A 13,051-nucleotide genomic window follows, 5' to 3' on the forward strand; every position below is an offset into this window, starting at 1 on the left:
AGCAGTCGAGGACGGCCCAATGCATTGGGACCCTGCACCCACACGGGAGACCCGGAAGAGGTTCCAGGTTCCCTGCTTCGGATCGGCGCGCACTGGCCATTGCGGCTCACCTGGGGAGTGAATCATCAGATGGAAGATCTTCCTCTCTGTCTCTCCTCCTCTCTGTATATCTGACTTTGTAATAAAAAAAAAATAAATAAATCTTTTAAAAAAAGAAAAGACAGAGGACAGAACAAGTCAGTCAACCACCTCAGCCATATGTTGGCAGTGAAAAACTGGGCAAACGGAGACTCTGTGATGGACTATGTCAATCAGTGGATTCTTCAGTGACCTCATCGTGCTTGCACTGGAGAGACTGGCAGCAATTCATACGTGTTGACCTATCAGAACTACTCGAACAAGACCCTCAGAGCATGTTCTACAATGGGGACCTGGGGCAGGTGGGAGACTGGGTGCGGCTTCTCCCTTAAAATCCCCCTTTACATCAGATACATGAAGGAAACAATATGGAACTAATAGTCTTTTTTTTTTTTTTTAATTTTTTTTGCACCCACAGCTTTTATTCCTAACTTTCATGAACTTACAAAGTCAGATATACTGAGAGGAGGAGAGATAGAGAGGAAGTGGAGCTGCCGGGATTAGAACCAGCGGCCATATGGGATCAAGGCGAGGACCTTAGCCACTAGACCACGCTGCCGAGCCCGGAACTAATAGTCTTACCCACTTTCCTGTAGCTCTTGAAACTTTTTATCCTAATTAACTATGTAAAGATTTTAAAAAATATAATAAAATATAGAAAAGTTTTAAAAAAACTATGAGAAGTACATACAAGAGTTCAAAGAATTTAAGGAATATGTTATACAAGAAATAGCAGCAATAAAGTAAATCAAGCTGATATATCAGAAATTAAGAACACAGTAGAGCAAATTATAAGTACAGTGGAGAGTCTCCAAAACAGAATGAAGCAAGCAGAAGGAAGAATCTCAGAATTGGAAAATATTTCCTGTCACCAGGGGGGGAATAAACAAAAAGCTGGAAGCAGAGCTAGTTCAGGCCAAAAAAATTATTCAAGAATTGAAAGACACTCTTAAGAGGCCAAATACAAGACCTAAGGGAGTCCCAGAAGGTGCAGAAAGAGAAGCTGGGGTTTAAAATGTATTTAATGAAATAATAAGGGAAAATTTTTCTAGTCTAGAGAAAGAATTGGGAAACAACATCCAGGAGGGGCACAGAACTCCCAACAGGCCTGATCAAAAGCGATCCTCGCTAAGACCCATGATCATCAAGCTCTCTTCAATCGAACGTAAGGGAAAGATCCTGAAATGCACATGTGAAAAGATGAATTGACATATAAAAGAAAGCCAATTAAACTCACAGACCTCTCACAGGAAACTCTACAGGCAAGAAGACAACAGAGTGACATATTCCAGATTCTTTTTTTTTTTTTAGAAAGGCAAGCTGATTTTTTTTAAAAAGATTTATTTTTATTACAAAGTCAGATATACAGAGAGGAGGAGAGACAGAGAGGAAGATCTTCCGTCCGATGATTCACTCCCCAAGTGAGCTGCAACGGGCCGGTGCGCGCCAATCCGATGCCGGGACCAGGAACCTCTTCCAGGTCTCCCACACGGGTGCAGGGTCCCAAATCCTTGGGCCATCCTCAACTGCTTTCCCAGGCCACAAGCAGGGAGCTGGATGGGAAGTGGAGCTGCCGGGATTAGAACCGGCACCCATATGGGATCCCAGGGCATTCAAGGTGAGGACTCTAGCCGCTAGGCCATGCCGCCCGGCCCAAAGATGCAAGTTCTTAACCACATCCTGTGACTACTTCATTGACATTTCAGTTTTAGTTTATAAACAACCGGCTTCTATACACCTTTAGATGGAAATAGGGTACTATTCAGCTGTCTCGTGTCTATTTTCATTTTAGTATTTAGCAGTTTATAGTGTTGGAGTATCATTTTGCTGAACCTGGCAGTTTTTAGGGTGGTCCAAACTGGCTTATAACTCTAACAAGGCATATGTCAACAGTTTAGGTGCACAACAGTTTTAGGAGGGGTGTGCAGAGAAATCTTCAATACCCTAGTGAGGAGTAACTAATCATTTGTGTCCTACCTAGTAAGGTATATGTGAATCCACGCTGTTCATTTCCTGTCCGATTCTAAGATTTTCTTGTTGTTCTCCGCCTATCTATTCTAGTTTTTTTGTTTGACATATGAAAAAATTCTCAAATTCCCTGATAATAAGGGAAATCCAAATTAAGACAACAATGAGGTACCACCTAACGCCAGTAAGACTGGTGGTCCACATACAAAAAACCACCAACACTTGCTGGCGAGGATGTGGAGAAAAGGGAACCCTACTCCACTGCTGGTGGGACTGCAGGAGTGTACAGCGTCTCTGGAAATCAGTATGGAGAACACTCAAACAACTGAAAATCTGCTTACCATATGATCCAGCAATAGCACTCCTAGGAATATATCCAAAACACCTGTTACACGAGAAACCAACATGCACCCCTATGTTCATCGCAGCACAATCAATAATTGCAAAAACTTGGAAGCAACAGAAGACTGGATAAGAAAGCTATGGTTCATTTACTCCATGGAATACTAGTCAGCTATTAAAAAAACCGAAATGCAGTTTTTTGTGACCAAATGGGCCCAACTGGAAACCATTATGTTAAGGGAAACAAGCCAACCCCAAAAGGTTAGATACCATATGTTTGCCTTAATTTAAGATGAAATTATGTCAATCCAAAAAACAGTACCTGTAAACTGTAATATTATTTCAACCCCAAACAGCCTGTATCTCATGCAAAAAGATATTGTGATATAACCAATGAATGTACAATCAATGTGAGTCAGACTACTTATGATCTACATCAAAGAATTGTAAAACCTAGTATACTTTTAAGACCCTAAGCTACTTGGAAAGGGGGTGGGAGAGCAGAGAAATTTTTCATCTCTTTAGAAAGTGTGAGGAAGATATGAAGTATAACCTATCAGGAACATAACTGGTAACTCATAGACAACAGACTTGAATCAGCATTAGACAATAGTAAAACTACAAAGACATATAGGGGGAATCAAGAGTGAGCCTGACAACCTCTTAACAGGAGGTCATATGCACAGAGCGGGGGGGACCCCACAGTGGAGCAGGCGGACAGGAGGAGGCTTGTATCCCAGGCCTGAAGACTCCCAGAACCTCACCAAGGACTATCGGGCACCAAGGAATACATCCCAACTGCCAAGGAGACCACGGGGAATCAGAGTGCCTTCGGAGGCTAAGAACTCTGAGGTCACCCACCCCCATCTGGATTTCCCACATGGGATGGAAGAAGTCCAAACCCTTCCTTGCAGGATCCAAGGTCATCAGAACAACAGCCAGGAACCCTAAGCGGTCCACAGCAACAGAAGAACAGTAAATTTACCTCGGGACTAGGGAGAGGAGCTTTCTCTGGTCCTTGCTTGGTTTCAACTTTGGGTCCCCACCCTCTCTTGCAATGACTATCAGGATCGCTCCGGAACCCCCTCAAAACAAACAAACACCCATACATATTAACCCTGAATGCAAATGGCTTAAGCTCAATCAAACGTCATAGATTAGTAGACTGGATTGAAAAAAAAATCTATTTGTTGTCTAGAAGAGACACATTTCACCTAAAAAAATCAGCGGAAACTATATCTCATGGATTTTGATGTCTTTGTTTTTGTTAGTCTTATCTCTTCAAAACAGTTTCTTCTGATTAAATTATTCAATGACTCAGATCATACAGTAACATCATTTTATTCAAGAAGATTCTTGATTTTCTTTTTCATTTCTTCAGCGACACATTAGTCATTCAGTAGCATGTTATTTAATTTCATGATGTTGCTAATTTCTTTTTTCTTCCTGTTGATTTTGTTTTGTGGCTTTTCATTTAAGGGGATGTATAGTAGTGTGTAATGGAGACTGTCATATCTAGTAACATGTCATTTAACTTCATGGCATTGTAGATTTCTATTTTTCTTCTTATTGTTGACTTTGTATTGTGACTTTTCATTTAAGGGGATGTACAGTGACTGTGAAATGGAGACTAACATATCCAGATGTGAGGATACAATGTAGTATGCATCTCCACTTCCAGACAAAGGTGGACTTACAATGAAACTGTTTACTATATCTTGACAATAGGATGCTGGACTCTGCCATTGTCCATGCCCACAATGATGGACATATGACTGTGTATGAAGAACTATACTTTAGTAATGATATAGAGGAACTCAGTGAGGGGGGGAAGAAATGGGGAGGGGATAAATCTGAGGAGAAATCCCAGAAGAAATCCCAGGAGCCTATGGAACTGTATCATAAAATAATAATAAAAATAGGTTAAAAAAAATAAAGAGCAGGAATGTTTCCTGCATGAACCTCAAAAAAAAAAAAAAAAAAAAAAAAAAAAAAAAGAAAAAGAAAAGAAAACTACAAATGATGAGCCTGGAGCAAACCTAGACAGTTGTTCACCCCATGAGAGCCTCAAGTAAACAAAGCAACAAGGAGGGGGAGGAATTAGGGCTGGGATAAGGAAAATACCAGGAGCCTATGGAACTGTATCATCAAAAATAAATAAATCCTGGTTCATACAAGAAAAAAAAAAAAAAAAGAAAAGAATCCTTATCAGTCTGAAGATTAAAAAAATGCATTTATTTAATTTTAAAGTTGAAGTTATAGAAAAAGAAAAGATTGGGGAGATGGAAAGGAGGAGAGGAAAAGAAAGAGACAGAGTCTACTGGTTCTCTCCTGAAATGGCCACAACAGCCAGGGCTGGCCTCAGCCAAAGTCAGGAGCCTGGAGCTTCACCCAGGTCTTGCGCTAGGGTGTCAGGATGCAAGCATTTGAGTCATCCTCTGCTGCCTCCCTAGGTGTATAGCTGAGAGCTGGACGGCAAGTAGAACTGCCAGGACTTGAATTAGTACTCATATGCAACGCTGGCATTCCAGGCAGAAGCCCAGCTCCCTGTGCCTCAACACTGGCCCCTGAAGCTCATTTATTTATTTGAAAGGTAGAGCAATATTGATAAATATTGTTCATCTACTGATTCACTCCCCAAATGCTGGCGACAGCTGAGGTTGGGTCAGACAGGAGCCAGAAAACTCTACCTCCACAAGGGTCTCTGATGGGAGTGGCCAGGACCCATGTACTTGAACTCTCACTTGCCACTTTCTAGCACATTAGTAGGAAGCTGGATCTGAAGTGGAGCTGAGACATGGAGTCAAGCATCCTGTTATGGGACGTGGGTGTCCCCAGCGACAACTTAACTACTGAGTCCACCCCAATCTAGGCTCTTGGTCTAGGACACTGTTGTGCCTTCCGCAATCACCATCCATGGATTATGCCAGGGGGAGGCTGGGGGAAGTCTGTGGGATGGATTCCACCTCATTGTCACCAGGAATTCTGTAAGTCAAGGCTCTGGGGCAGGTGTCTTGCCAGGCCCCACCCCACCTGACCAGGCCTTCCAGAGCCAACACCATTGCTCTAGCCCTGGCCTGCATCGTGGGGATGAGAGTGGGGGCCACAGCTGACCACTCATGATGCTGTCCCCTTCAGTCGGGGGCATTCTCTGCAGGGGTGGAAAGCAGGCCAGCTGCCACCTGGTCCTGGTGCCACAGCTGCTCGGCGAGGCTGTTGAGTACGTGGGCGACATCAGCCACCCCAGCCCAACCATCCAGAGTGCGCCCATCAGCCAGCCGCCGCCCTGGGACGCTCTTCACCCGCAGTAGGGGCAGTTCCCAGGCCTGCCGGAAGGCTGTGAGGTCACGTTCGGGCACATCCGTGTGCATGTACTGGTCAAACCTGGGGGAGGGAGGGTCAAGGAACACGACGGTGGCATGCTCTGTGCCAGCCCCGCCAGCCCCACCTCCAGGGCCATGGGCTCTGCCCTCTTTGCTCTGTGCCTTGCCAAGGGCAGCCTGCTAGTCCTGGGGGTCACCCAAAGGATACTTGGAGCCAATGACTATCCTGACGGCAGTCGGGGCCTCGCCAGCCACACGGGCCAGCTGTCCAGGGAGGTCTTCGAAGGAGGCACGGTCGGTGAAGGAGAAGAGGCAGAGGAAGGCATCTACATTTTCCTTGCAAGCCTGTGGTGGGGAGGGGCCGGCTTGCGGCCCCTGACCACGTGAGCATGTTGTCACATGACCAGCCCCCTCCAGTGGGTTGCAGGATCCTGAGTAATAACATTGCTCTTCACAGCTGGGAAATGGAAGCCAGGGAGGCAGCAAGGGGCAGTTCTGGGGCAGAGCTCCAGCTGGGACGCAGGGCTGCACCCTCAGCTTTCTCATGTCCACCTTGCACTCCCCGCACTCCTTGCTGAGCCTAGCTGCAGACACCCAAATTAGGCAGCAACCCCAGCTGTGCCCTCCACTCACCGGCAGCATGTGATCAAACTTTTTGAGCGATGACTCCCCGCAGTCCCAGAACTCGAAGCGGAACATGACGACACGGTCACTGGCCTGTAGCTTGGCTGGCCAGAAGACCACAGTGGTCTGGATGCCTGAGAAATGTAGGGGATGGCAGGAGTCGGGTGGGGATGGGAGAGAACGGGGGACGACAAAGGAGGAGGAGAAAGAGTAGTGGGTATCCCTGGTCTGATGATGAAGGCTCAAGTTTGATGGCAGAAACGACCAAGACCCCGGGGATCAGGAGGACATGGCTCCACTGCTTGCAAAGGGAGACCAGTAGGTCTCAGACACCAAGGGAAAGAAACCCGATAACATGCTTTGCAGTTCCTGAGTGCCTGCCCAGTGCCAACTTAGCGCCATTTCTAATACCAACCGCACAACAGCCCCAGGACCTTGGCACCATTATCTCCTGGGGACAGAGAAGCCAGTGGAACCCCAGAGAGGTGACAGGATTTTCCAGTATTGCCAACAAAGTGACATAAACTTTGGCTCATGTGGCCAAGGATCAGGTGGGTAAAGGGTGGGGTCCCCCTCACTTACCGATGGTCTCATGGTGTACCACTGGCACTTCCAGGCCGGCCAGCTTGGCCACCAGTGCGGTCTTGCCCACACCACTCTTCCCAGACACAAAGACCTTGTAGCTGGCAGTGTCAATGGCCACAGACGGGGGCAGCACTGGCCGTTCAAGCAGCCCTGGCACAAGGAAAGGAGAGGGTTAACTTTGCACCTGCCACATTGGGCCCCAGGATGGACAACCTCACCTGGAAGAGGTTCTTGGGGGCTAATCCACCATCTGTGGTACTCCACATCGATCCCAATTTTCAAATGTCTCAGAAACTTGTTTATATGAGAGACAGGCAAGGAGACAGATCCCATCCATTGATTCATGTTCTCAAAGTGTCTGTGGCTGCTAGGACTGAGCCCAAGGCTAGAGTCAGAAGCTGAAAACTCAGCCCTGGTCACCCACACAAGGTGGCAGTGACCCAACTACTTGGCCCATTACCTGCTGTGGCCCTGCTGGCACTCCAGAGTCTTAGACGGAGTCTAACTTGTAGGCCAAACACGGTCCTCATGCCAGTTTTCCAGAAGCCTGAGAAACTGAGAGACTGGCCTTAGATCTTATGGTGAATCCACTAATAGTTATTAGCTGTTCTTGACCCTTCTGTGTGTGTGGGAGCGGGTCAGAATGAGCACTCAGGGGCCTGGCATGATGGCTCAGTGGCTAAACCCTTGGCTTACACATGGCAGAATCCCACATAGGCACCGGTATCCCAGCTGCTCCACTTCCCAATCAGTTACATGTTTGTGGCCTGGGAAAGCAGTAGAGGATGGTCCAAAGCTTTGGGACCTTGCACCCGCATGGGAGACCTGGAGGAAGTTCCTGGCTCCTGGCTTCAGCTCATCTCATCTCTGGCTGGTGCTGCCACTTGGGGAGTGAACCAGTGGATGGAATATCTTTCTCTCTATAAATCTGCCTTTGCAATAAAAATGAAATGGACTATGTCAATCAGTGGATTCTTCAACGACCTCATCGTGCTTAGAGTGGTGAGAGTGGCAGTGACTCATAACTATTGAACTATCAAAGCCACCTGAGCAAGACCCTCGGAGCATGCCCCACATCTGGGACCTGGGGCAGGTGGCAGACTGGGTGGGGCTTCTCCCTTAAAATCCCCCTTTACCTCAGATACATGAAGGAAACAATGTGGAAATAATAGTCTTACCCACTTTCCCTTGAACCTTTTTACCCTAATTTACTATGTAAAGATTGTAAAAAATATAATTAAAAAAATGGAAAAAGAAAAAAAAAAGACACACTCAAGTGGGTATGCTCAGCTGTTGGGAAATCCTCAAAGTACAAAGCAGGGCAGACACACCCTCTCAGCCCTTCAGCAGCTGCGTGGCACTGACTGGGGCCTAGAACACGCGGTCAGGGTCTCTGTGGAATTCCCAGACCAGCCCCACCTCCACACGACTGCAGATGCACCAAGCAGTGTGACAGCAGATCCTCAGTGAGGCCCTGGCTGCCTGCGGTCCTGCTCGGGGCACCACCACACAGCCCTCCTCCACCTCCTGGTCACTCTGGGACACCCCCCTTGCACAGGGGAGGACTCTGAGGCTGCATTTACCCAGGGTCACAGAGCTAGGCAGTGGGGGACCCAAGTGACCCCCAAGCCAGCATCCCAGCCACCGCAGCAAGTAAAGCTACAAGGGCATTTTGAGAAAGTCATTCTTCGAGTTAATCTGATTTCTAAAATACTAATCATACACAAATTTTGGATCATTACCTATCATGTGTGGCAAACGACTGAAACCAGACATTCCACTTCCACTGTGCATGGGACACTAATGTCAAGAGACAGCCTGCCCCCCTCTCAGGATCATGCTTGGAAACACCAAGGCTTGGAACCCAGATCTTAGAGAACTGTAATTCTAGGAACCTGAGTCCTTAGCCGATCCAGCAGTACTGGCATCTTCTGGAAGGTTCCACCCAGAACAGACTGGGTTTGGGCCCACTCCAAATAACACCCAGTTATTTAAAAGGACTTAGACCAACATTTGGCCATGGCCTCTTTTTTTAAAGATTTATTTATTTTTTATTGCAAACTCAAATATACAGAAAGGAAGAGAGACAGAGAGGAAGATCTGTCCAATGATTCACTCCCCAAGTGAGCGCAGCGGCCAGTGCTGTGCTGATCTGAAGCCAGGATCCAGGAACTTCCTCCAGGTCTCCCACAAGGGTGCAGAGTCCCAAGGCTTTGGGCCATCCTTGACTACTTTCCCAGGCCACAAACAGGAAGCTGGATGGGAAGTGGAGCTGCTGGGATTAGAACTGACGCACATATGGGATCCTGGCGTGTTCAAGGTGAGGACTTTAGCCGCTAGGCCACGCCGCCGGGCCCAACGCCCAGTTATTTAAAAAGAAAAAATAAATCCTCCTTCTGTGAACTTTTTAAGAATTGTTCAATTGTTTGCATTCATCTGCTTGAAAGGTGGAGCAGCAGCGGTATCTTCCGTCGGCACGCTCACTCTCCCAAAAACCCACAACAGCCCAAGCTGGTCTAGACTGAGCCCCAGAGCCTGGGACTCCACTGAGCTCTCCTACTTGGGTGGTAGGGACCCAAATACTTCAGCCTTCACCTGCTCCCTCACAGGGTAAGATTAGCAGGAAGCTGGCTCAGAAGCAGTGGGCTGGCACGGGGGCGCTGAAGACAAGGCACTGCTTGGCACACTGGTGTCTTATATGCCCACTGCTCCACTTCTGATCTAGCTCCCTGCTAAGGCACTTGGGAAAACAGCGGAGGATGGTCCAAGTGCTTGGGTTCCTATACCCACATGGGAGACCCAGAGGAAGCTCCAGGCTCCTGGCTTTGCTCTGCCTAGCCCATCTGCCGTGACCATCTGGGAAGTGAGCCAGCAGATGGAAGCTCTCTCTCTATGTAACTCTACCTTTCCAATAAATAAATTAAAAAAAAATTAAAACTAGCACATTAATACTGGATGAGGGCATCCCAAGCAGTGGATCAAACTGGTGTGCCGTAACATCTGCCTTAACTGAAATGTGACAAGATGGTTTTCGCTAACACTGCCTTTTCTTTTTTAAAGATTTATTTATTTTTATTGGAAAGGAAGATTTACAGAGAGGTCTTCTGTCTGCTGATTGGCTGCAGTGGCGGGAGCTGGGCTGATCCAAAGCCAGGAGCCGGGAGCTTCTTCCAGGTCTCCCACGTGGGTGCAGGGTCTCAAAGCTTTGGACTGTCCTTGACTACTTTTCCAGGCAACAATCAGGGAGCTGGATGGGAAGTGGAGCAGCCAGGACACAAACCAGCACCCATATGGAATCCCAGTATGTGCAAGGCAAGGATTTAGCCACTAGGCTATCGCACTGGGTCCTTTACTAATATTTTAACACATATGCTCAGTTTCTTCCACAGAAGAGCAGCATTTTCCAGAATTTCTTCCTCGTTAGGCAGCTCTAAACAAAAGTGTTCCCAGTCACCATAACTAAAGCTCAGTCTCAGCTCTTACAGATGCTTGTAAGATCCGCAAAGCGCAGTCAAGATGTGGACTTGTCCACAGGCTAACGACTAGAAGATTCTAACTGGAGGTCTGCCTTCTCATCCTCTGGCCCTGTGGCTCTCCTGACCCTAACCCAGGTCCTGGCTAGCTGACCCAGGACCCTCTAGCTGCCTTCACCCTGGGGAACACCAGGGTCTTGTCTCACTGACAGCTTGCCTCTGCCCACTAGGGCATGACCTTGGCCAGTGGGTCAAAGGCACCCTTGAGAAGACTGAATGAGAGTGTCCACCCAGCAGTGGACACAGAAGGGCTCGGTCAGCAGCGGCTCCGGTGTCAGCAGTTGCTGGCAGGGTTTCACATGTTCCTGGCTCTGCTGACGGAATTTGTTCTAACGAGATTACGGGCTGGCCTTGGGGGATGGGGCTTTCATGGGTCCCCCAAATTGAGGAGCAGTAGGAGCTCCTACTGCCCAGCCACCCCACTCCCACTCCGGACGAGCTGGCCCTTGACAGATCCACGGAGGGACACGTTACCTGCATGGACACTCACCAAACACGCGCCGACGGCTCTTGCGCAGGATGCAGGCTAGGTACTCCTTGCCCTCGGAGCTCTCGTGCCAATCTGGGACAATCACCGAGCCAGGTGGGGGCGGTGGAGCCATGCTGGGCACCCTGGAGGGGGCAGGGAAACAGCAGGATGCTGAGAGTTGGCAGTGAGGAAACGGGACCAGGACCGCCCCTCTGAGTCCCCTCCGACTCTCCCGCGGAACCCGGGCTCCCGAGGTCCCCTGGCCCTCACCGTCTATAGCAAGGACTGACTGAGTAGGCCCGGGTGCAGACGGTCTCTTTAAAAGCTGAGCGGGATTCTAGCCGCCCAGTCAGCCGAGGCTGCTTCCGCCAGGCCTACGTCTGGCTTCGGCGCACGCCGTTCGCCCAGACGCAGGCGCCCAGGGACGCTTGTGCAGAGCCCGTTGCCATGGTGACTCCGGGGCTGGGGCAGGTCCCTCTCCAAGCACTGTAGGCGCCTGCGCAGTGGCACCTGCACGCCACATTGCTGCTGAACTCCAGGCTCTCTGCTGAAGCTTGTTCGGGTCCCGCTTTCTTCAGGAGCCTTTCATATCTTTCTGTGTCTCAGTTTGTTCTATAAAGTGTTGGTAAGTTGCTCCTCTACCTCGTAGGGCTCTGCCCAGCACTGCCTGAGCACGTCGCGAGTGTAGACACCGCTGCTGCTACTGAGAATCCTGTTTGGCGGGTACACGCATGCGTCCTTGTAGATGGCGGGAGGTGGGGGGGACTGGCTTGCTGACTTGCTTGGCATCTTAGAATCCGGCAGCATGGGGCTTTCCAGCTGTGACGTGGGATTCAGATGTCCATGGCCCAGGTCTCAGTCTCTGGGTTCCTTGCTCACCTCCTGGCCCCTGACTCCAGCTTCTGGCTAACAGGAGTTAGCTGTGCAAGGGAGACAGCAGGGATACCCCACCGCTCTCTGCCTCCCAGCAGACAGACCTGGGTCTCCTTTCACTCATCAGCAGGCGCCCATCACGCACGGCTGGGGGATGTGTCTGTGCAGTGACTTAGCTGACTAGGGGCTCACTCACTCCCCTTTGTAGCTTTCTCGCTCTGCCTCTCATGTTTTTTGAAACACTGAGTGAGTGACCTCCTGGGTTGTACCTGCCTGTCATTCATTTGGTTGACTTATTTATTTCATTCCTGAGCACCTGCTGTGTGCCCAGCTGCTGTACCTGCTTGATGTTTTCAGCTTTCTCTCTCTGTTTTAAATAAGAAAAATACGGGTAGCTCAGTGGCTAAATGCTCACTTTGCAAGTGCCAGGACCCCATATGGGTGCCAGCTCGTGTCCCAACTGCCCCACTTCCCACCCAGCTTCTTGCTTGTGGCCTGAAAAACAGTGGAGGATGGTCCAAAGCCTTGGGACCCTGCACCTGCATGGGAGACCCGGAGGAAGTTCCTGGCTTCAGATTAGCTCGGCTCCAGCCGTTGTGGCCACTTGGGCAGTGACCCAGCAGAGGGAAGATCTTTCCTTTTGTCTCTAGCTTTGTAAATTTGATTTTCCAATTACAAATGAATAAATCTTTAAATTTGGAAAAAAGGAAACAAAAGTTTTTCCCCCAGCCACTAGGAGAGCTGTTGGTGGTGAGGCTGCAGGTGCCCAGAAGGCCAGGAACCCACAAATCATCGAGGCTCATTATCTCTAGGGGGTAGGGAAGGGACAAAGATTAGGAAGATGGGGTGCTGTTTCCTGGCCTGCTTACCCTGCAGTGAGGCAGAAACACAACATGACAAAAAGCCGTTCCTATGGGATGTACCACCCCAATCCCTTGCCCCGACTCCCAAATCACACACACAGCTGTTACCCCATTTCATTCAGAGTACAGTTATTCATAGATCTTCTAGGTGCTGGTTCATACCCCAAATGACCACAACAGCCAGGGCTGAGTCACCTCAAAGTTAGAAGCCAGGGGTCCAGTGCAGTAGCCTAGCAGCTAAAGTCGTCTAGCATGCGCCAGGATCCCATATAGGCATTAGTTCTAATCCTGGTGGTCTCACTTCCCATCCAGCTCCCTGCTTGTGGCCTAGAA

At 49.0% G+C, this 13,051-nt stretch overlaps 1 protein-coding gene across 2 annotated transcripts; it reads right to left on the reverse strand.

Moving 5' to 3' along the window:
- Positions 1-4,665: 4,665 nt before the first annotated feature.
- CPLANE2 (ciliogenesis and planar polarity effector complex subunit 2) lies at positions 4,666-11,306 on the reverse strand. 2 transcript variants are annotated; one of them, XM_058675714.1, is made up of 6 exons: positions 11,253-11,306; positions 11,004-11,125; positions 6,978-7,130; positions 6,405-6,529; positions 5,980-6,146; positions 4,666-5,832 (listed from the first exon to the last, which is right to left on the reverse strand). In XM_058675714.1, the coding sequence occupies exons 2-6, from the start codon at positions 11,113-11,115 to the stop codon at positions 5,583-5,585; spliced, it is 807 nt and encodes a 268-aa protein (XP_058531697.1). In that variant the 5' UTR covers positions 11,116-11,125; positions 11,253-11,306; the 3' UTR covers positions 4,666-5,582. The 2 variants fall into 2 exon arrangements, with proteins under 2 accessions (XP_058531697.1, XP_004592391.1); XM_004592334.2 differs by having other exon boundaries at positions 4,668-5,832; positions 5,980-6,116.
- Between the last annotated feature and the right edge of the window lie 1,745 nt (positions 11,307-13,051).

This window comes from Ochotona princeps, chromosome 2 (genome assembly GCF_030435755.1).
Source record: "Ochotona princeps isolate mOchPri1 chromosome 2, mOchPri1.hap1, whole genome shotgun sequence".
Lineage (NCBI taxonomy): Eukaryota > Metazoa > Chordata > Mammalia > Lagomorpha > Ochotonidae > Ochotona > Ochotona princeps.